Below are 7020 nucleotides of genomic sequence, written 5' to 3' on the forward strand. Positions count from 1 at the left end.
CCTTAAGCAGAAATTGGCAAAAAAATTTTTATTTTTTAATTTTTCGCGAAATTAACAATAACAACAAATTAAATTTTTGTTGAATTAGTAAATTAGTAATAATGACAAAAAGTTACTAATTACATAAAAATTTATAATATTTAGATAAAAGTGAATTACAGATTACTTAAAAAATTGGTAATTTGTCTGCAGAGAAAAATTTTTAGTTCGTGAAAATTAGTATTTAGGTAAAAATGAATTAATTTCTTTTGCAAATTGGTAATTAGTAGAAACAAATTCTTTATTATTAAAATAATTAATAGTTTGTTACAAATAAATTACTACTTATTTGAAAATTAATAATTAGTGAAGAATAATTAATCATTTTTCCAATAACAAATAAATAGTAACAAATAAATAACAAATAAATAGTCTAAGGTAAATTACTTGATTTAAAAATTATTAATTGGTTGAATGTAAATAATTTAATTATTGCAGTTAAAGGTGGTTTAATGTGACAGTTTAGTGAGATTCGTAAATCAAAAGTAAAATTTTTTGCGCGTCAAAAATTTTAAATATTTTAAATATTATTTTCTCTCCAAATCTCGAGATAAATGATTTTAAAGAGTAATGCATGCTGAACACAAATCCAGATAAATTTTTTTATTTTCGTTAATTTCTATTATTTTATGAGCGATTAAACTTAAAATCTGTGTCGGGGCGAAGTCGTCACCAAACCATATCATGGAGGCTTCGGGCGAAAATCAAAGTCAAAGAAGCAGCAGTGGTCGGTTTCTGGCGAGGATAAGGATAATATGTGCTGCGTGTGCTGATAGATGACAGAATAGAGCTGACGAGAAACAGTGCATTTCGTGCGAGCGTAGGGCACATAAGTGTGTGCGCTTTTCTTGTAATTATTTTCCGCCGTCGTGTTTTTAATTAATGTTTCCATTTTTCTATTAAAAAATAATTTATAAAATGTATCCTATCATTTTTCATGATCGGAATTATGAATTTTTATTTAAAATTCAGTCCGAGAATGGAGTGACGACTCCGCCCCGACAATTTTGACTGACATTTCAATTTTGCACCTTTGTCGTTTTCACTCTATACCAGTTGAACAAAGCGACGTAGACCAAAAATGTCCTTATAAATTTTGTAGCCAAGGGTTCACTCTTAAAACGGTATACCACATTTTACTAAAATTATTTGTTTTGTTGTTAAAAATCGGTACCGAAAAAATAGTGACAACTTCGCCCCGGTCTCTCCTACCTATATCTGGACACCTTTATTATTTGTGAATTAAAATTAAAGATAAAAGTATTTTTTCTTGCAGTTTGAAACTTTAGTTATAATATCCAAACGTTTATTTCCATAGAGTAACTGGGGGGAATATGCCAGTGTGGGGAATATGCCACTCGTTATGTTTAACCCTTCGTGTGTAACGTCGGGTCACTCGTGCCCTGGCGAAAGTGACTGTCCCCTGTAGCTCGAAGGGAGGGGGGGCAGGGCCAAACTATACTGAAAAAAATTGTATACTACTAAGCTACTAGCTCCCCACGCGCCGACGGTCTAGTGCGTAAACAGCCGTTGTGAGAGCCAGACGAAATTTTGAAAGTGCACGAGTGACCCGACATTACACGTTACGTTGATTAAAAATAGCAGGTGAGTAAAATGTTTATTTTAATTTAGATGTTTTTTTACTAAAAATTCATGTTCTTTCATTGGAAATTGATAGATTAATCTTAGTTATCGATAAATAATATGTTTTGATTGTGCACATAATAATTTAGCCTCGATATAATTTTTTCATATTTTTGTACTTTTTTATAATTTTGTAATAAATAATTGTGATTGATTACATTTTCATGAATAAAATTGATTAAAAATGAATAAACTGTGTATTTTACTGTAATTTGAACCTATTTACGTACTTTCAAAAAACGTGATTTTGATGCTCAAAACTTAAGCATCCCATTAATTTATACATACTTCTAATATTTTTTTCTTTAAAGTACTATTCTTAAACTTTAATTTCTTTTTTTTTTTTAATATATTAATTTTTGCCAAAGTTACGATTTTTTGAAAAAAATGGTCTATTCTTCACGTTTTTATTTGTTTATATAAATATATTGTTTAAACAAATAAAAAAATCGGCAATATAGCGATTGATCCTTAAAGTAGGATAGTTAATAAGGTAACATGAATTTTTTCAGATTTTTTTAGAACACTTTAAAGTATTTTTTAGGCGTCGGACACGAGTGACCCGACGTTACCCGTTACAGGTGCCGAAAAAGACGTTACACATGAAAAGTTAACAAAGCTACGGCTAGGAGCGTTGTTGTAAATACTGTGAAATTGTTAAAAATATTATATCTGACGTTTTGTCCAAGTTTTACTTACTTCCTGTCAGTATTATAGTTTTTATAGGGTAAGTACAGTATGACAAGTATGATAACGTACGTGCTTTTTAGAATGTTCTTAGTGTTTTAGTGTTTTGAAATTGTAATAAAAATATTCTTTTACATGTTTTTAGACAAGAATGCCCTTCTAAAGTTAAATTACTATACATGTTTGTATAGTATATTACCCCCACATGGGGGTAATATGCCACTTTTGCAACACTTTCGTATTTCTTTCTTTTTAATAGTAAAGAATCAAACTATTTCATTAAAATCATATATAAATAACAAATAAAAGAAGGAAAAAGAATACCAGTATGCAAAGATACCTCAAAAAGAAAGAGAAATAGGAAAAAAAATCATATTTTTCTTAAGTATGGTATATTCCCCCGAGTTACCCTAAATTTATATTTTTTTAAAGGTATCCAGACACAGGTACGTGTCCAGATATTGGTACATTTACCTACTCTTAAGTGTCCGGGTATTGGTACCTTTACCTTACCTGTTTTCAAAATATGTTACACTTTTTTAGGATCTCGCGGTCATGTAAGATAGTGCGTTCAGAAGCGAGAAACGCTGAGAATTTATACGCCCGCACATAAGCCTGCATAACTAGACTTCGTATTACATTCATTTTACGGCTGTTTATTAATTGTCAAGGGAAAGCGATATAGACGTCGGAGTATTTTTGAAGTGTGCTGAAATGATCTGAAGTGTTATTTTATGCAAATCTTTTTATTTAGAAATGGCGCGCAAGAATTCTCGTGTCATTTTTTGCCTCTGACAAGAGGCTCGTTCAATAAGTAATGCAACACTTTTTACTCATTAATGGTTATTTCACTGTGATTTTAAATGCATCATATTTTTCCCCAATTCGTTAGCAAAAACTATTTTTCAACACAATCTCTATTCAATTCTATGGCCTTATGCCATCTTGATGTGAGATCCAGCATGCCCTTGCGCTGATCTATCTCTCAGCCACTTTCTTATTTTGGCTATGGCTTCCTTATTATTGTCATATCTCTTCCCGTAAATTGTATCTTTCAGAGGACCAAAGAGATGAAAATCAGAAGGTGCAAGATAGAGATGAAGTTCCTCTGGACGAGGTTCCTTTGAGTGAAGAACGACAGCCCATCGTACAGCCTGGATCTTACACCTTAATAACATATAATCTTGAATTTTTAACATTTTTCCATTAAAAAAAACTAAATATATTATTTAAATTTTTATTTTTTTATTTTTAGCTTGCGGAAACAATTTCATCGCGAAAAGCAAGAGCTGTGACAGCCTTCTGATGTCCTACATATTCTCGTTCTACTGTTCCTGTAGACGCATTCCACAGTCTTGCAATTCCGTCTGAAGAGGCTGCGTAAAATATCAAATAAAATAAAAAAATAAAATAAAATAAAATATATAAGATATTTATACAACTTTGATTACAAGTTCTTTGACAAATTATAAATCGGAAAGTTTGTCACAAGTTACACAAGTATATATTTACGTGGTCTTATTATTAGGGAAAGAGAATATTTAAAAAGACGAAATGCTCACCGGTGAATATATATTGGGAATCTGCGCTGAACGCCGCATCCCAAACCCAACGCTTTGCCTCGTGCTGAAGTACTTGTACTTCGGAAAAATCTGTTGTTCTCCATACTCGTGCAGTCTGATCAGCCGATGTTGTCACCAACAATCTTAATAAATTAATTTGGATATAAAACTTATTTAGCAAAGGGTATAAAAAAATTGTTGGGAATAGCATATCCTTATTTTTTTGTTAACATTTTAAAGTGGATATACAGAATCTTTTGTATCTTCCGTCAATTTTTCACTTAAATCTAATCAAATCTAAAAGGATACTTCTGATATTTTTTGGTACAACTATTTTAGATTATGATAACGGAAGTGAAAAATCATATAAGTTTATTTTCTTGTGTTATCAACATAAGTTAGTTCCTTCACATCTCAAATAATATAAATTAATAGAATAATATAGAAAGTTTAGCAACAAATTTAGAACTACTGTAGTAGTTCTAAATAGTTACGAGTTTAATATTTAAGAATATGGCATTTTCTCCTGTTTGGTTTTTAATATTTATAGTCCACGAGAATATATGACATCTAATACATATACATTGTATATAATAATAATGTTATATAACGTATATATTATTTTTTTTTAATGATGGAAAAATACTTATTATAAAAATAAGAAAATACTCACGTAGAATCAGGACTGAATTTGCAACGAAGGGCATAACGTTTATGAGCTAGAAGTTTGTGACGAGGATTAAGTTTTGTAGGTTCTTCTCCAACGCCTCCTGAAAGCGTCCAAATATAGCAGTGTCCTTTATTATTTACTGCAGCCATGTAAGTGCCATCCTGATCTATTGTAATATCCTGAATCGAAGATTCAGCTTCAGGAATCTGATATTTAAATAGAAAAAATTATATTAATATTAAAAAATTATATTAAGATTATTCTAATATTACATCTATGATTTTCATCTCTCTTGATAAATTTTGTATTTATATAAATCATATATATTATTACACAAATATTTTAATACATATATGTAATAGAAAATAAAATAATAAAATAAAGAGAATTGTCAAAATTTTATCTCTTCGAAAGTTCTTCATGACTTTAGATCCTGAAAACAAATGTAAAATTTTCAAATATAAAAAAGATAACATACTAATTGCTCATTGTGATCAGAACGAAGGTCCCATAAATGTATGACTCCACTTTGATCACCAACAATTAGTTCTGCTTGATTGGGATGTAAACATACACAATTTACAGGTGCAGTCACTTGAAATATTCTTTGGCACTGAAAGCTGCTAGATCTATCAATAAAAATTAGTATTATTAAGTTAAAAATATAAATAATTCTTATTATTCTCTCTTATTATAAATAATTCTTCTTTCAGTAAATAATTTACCTCAAATCCCATACTCTTGCAGAACAATCTTCTCCTCCTGTATACATCCACTTTCCTTCTTCCTATTTACAAGAAATAATTATATAAACATTATTGTAAACTTTTATTTACAAACATATATACATATATGTTTGTAAAAGAATATCCTACATATAACAGTATGTAATATTGACATAAAACCTGAAAGCCTAAACTGGTAATATTTTTCGACACTCCTTCATAGTTGATGACTGGATTGGGATTATTTGAAGCTAGGTCATACATCCGTATATGCTGATATCCAGCAGCAGCTACAACATACTTGTCTGGTGTAATATCTAATGCATTGACTTGCTGTAAAACTCGTTAAGAAAATTCAAAAAATACCTCAAAAAGTTTCTCACTTATAATTGCAACATATATACAATTTTAAACAGAATAAATCACATTTACTTCGCCAGTCAAATAATAAACAGCAATGGAAATATTAATCGACTCTACTGGCCAATTATAATTGTCAAGACAATACGACCATGATTTGGTACGATTATCGTCAAGACGCATTTTAACCAAAAATTTGGTTCGAAGGATACAGAATCCGTGTGTTGGCACGTACGTTGACAGACACCCGTATGCGGTTGCCATATTTTAATAGTATGGTCATAACCTCCCGTAACAAAAATCACTTGTTCGTTGCTAATCACACAGTCGAGAGTCATCCTCAATTAATGATCTCTCAAAATTAAATTATTAATTATTATTAATAATTATTTATTATTATTAATTTATTTCAGACAAAATTCATTATTATAATAAAATTATAATATTGATATATACTGAAATGTTTACACTTTCACACACCAAACTATAAATATTTCTTTCTCTCTTCTTGGATTTCTTCTTCCTTTTCTTCGTCTTTATACTTGTTTCCTCTTCGGAGAACTTCTTTGAATCTTTCTGATTCTTTCTTCTTTAAGGGTGCCATTACATGGACATGGAGCGCGGAAACGCGGAAACGCGGAAACGCGGAAGACAAAGTTTACTAGATTTCCGTCGATCCGTTCCGTCTGTTAAATGCCTTAGGGTGCTGTCACATGGCAGTCAGAAATTCGGAAAACGGAATCTCGGAAAAGTAACGGAGAGGGGGTCAACCAATCAGAGTCAGCTCGATTGGTGCGATTTTTCAAGGGCCGGGCTCCCCATGGAACGACTTTTACGGACAACTAAATGGCATTCTAACCTTAACATATTTTTAAATTAAAGAAATTTCTATATAATTTTAGAGTATAATAAAAAATACGTCGAAGCTTTATTTTTTAATAGACTCTACTACTACGGTAAGTATCTTTTTTCTTCTAAAACAATAAAAATAATTTTTTCAATTTTTACTTATTCCGGAAATATCAGTCCATGGGGAGCCCAGTCACAAAAATTTCGGACTGGCAAGTCCGCAATTTTTGCATGTCTGACAGTATGTATGTACATTAACTATTTATGTATTAAAAATTTGTGTATTTATATTATTTTGTAGAGATAGAGATCATGAAATGGAAAAAAATTAAAATACTTTTAAGAAGTTATTAAATGCATTTAATAACTTCTGACCCCCTTTCCGTTACTTTTCCGAGATTCCGTTTTCCGAATTTCTGACTGCCATGTGACAGCACCTTTAAGGTGAATAAATTTCATGAGCAGTGAAAAGCAGCAGCAGGTC

At 30.6% G+C, this 7020-nt stretch overlaps 1 protein-coding gene across 1 annotated transcript; it reads right to left on the minus strand.

Moving 5' to 3' along the window:
• Nucleotides 1-3591: 3591 nt before the first annotated feature.
• On the minus strand, nucleotides 3592-6343 carry LOC112462814 (target of rapamycin complex subunit lst8). Its single transcript, XM_025028849.1, has 8 exons — nucleotides 6168-6343; nucleotides 5900-6041; nucleotides 5508-5660; nucleotides 5328-5389; nucleotides 5081-5231; nucleotides 4606-4808; nucleotides 3933-4075; nucleotides 3592-3746 (listed from the first exon to the last, which is right to left on the minus strand). The coding sequence occupies exons 2-8, from the start codon at nucleotides 6023-6025 to the stop codon at nucleotides 3622-3624; spliced, it is 963 nt and encodes a 320-aa protein (XP_024884617.1). The 5' UTR covers nucleotides 6026-6041; nucleotides 6168-6343; the 3' UTR covers nucleotides 3592-3621.
• Nucleotides 6344-7020: the final 677 nt, after the last annotated feature.

The sequence above is a fragment of the Temnothorax curvispinosus genome, unplaced genomic scaffold (assembly GCF_003070985.1).
Source record: "Temnothorax curvispinosus isolate PA1 unplaced genomic scaffold, ASM307098v1 QBEX01012785.1, whole genome shotgun sequence".
NCBI classification, from domain to species: domain Eukaryota; kingdom Metazoa; phylum Arthropoda; class Insecta; order Hymenoptera; family Formicidae; genus Temnothorax; species Temnothorax curvispinosus.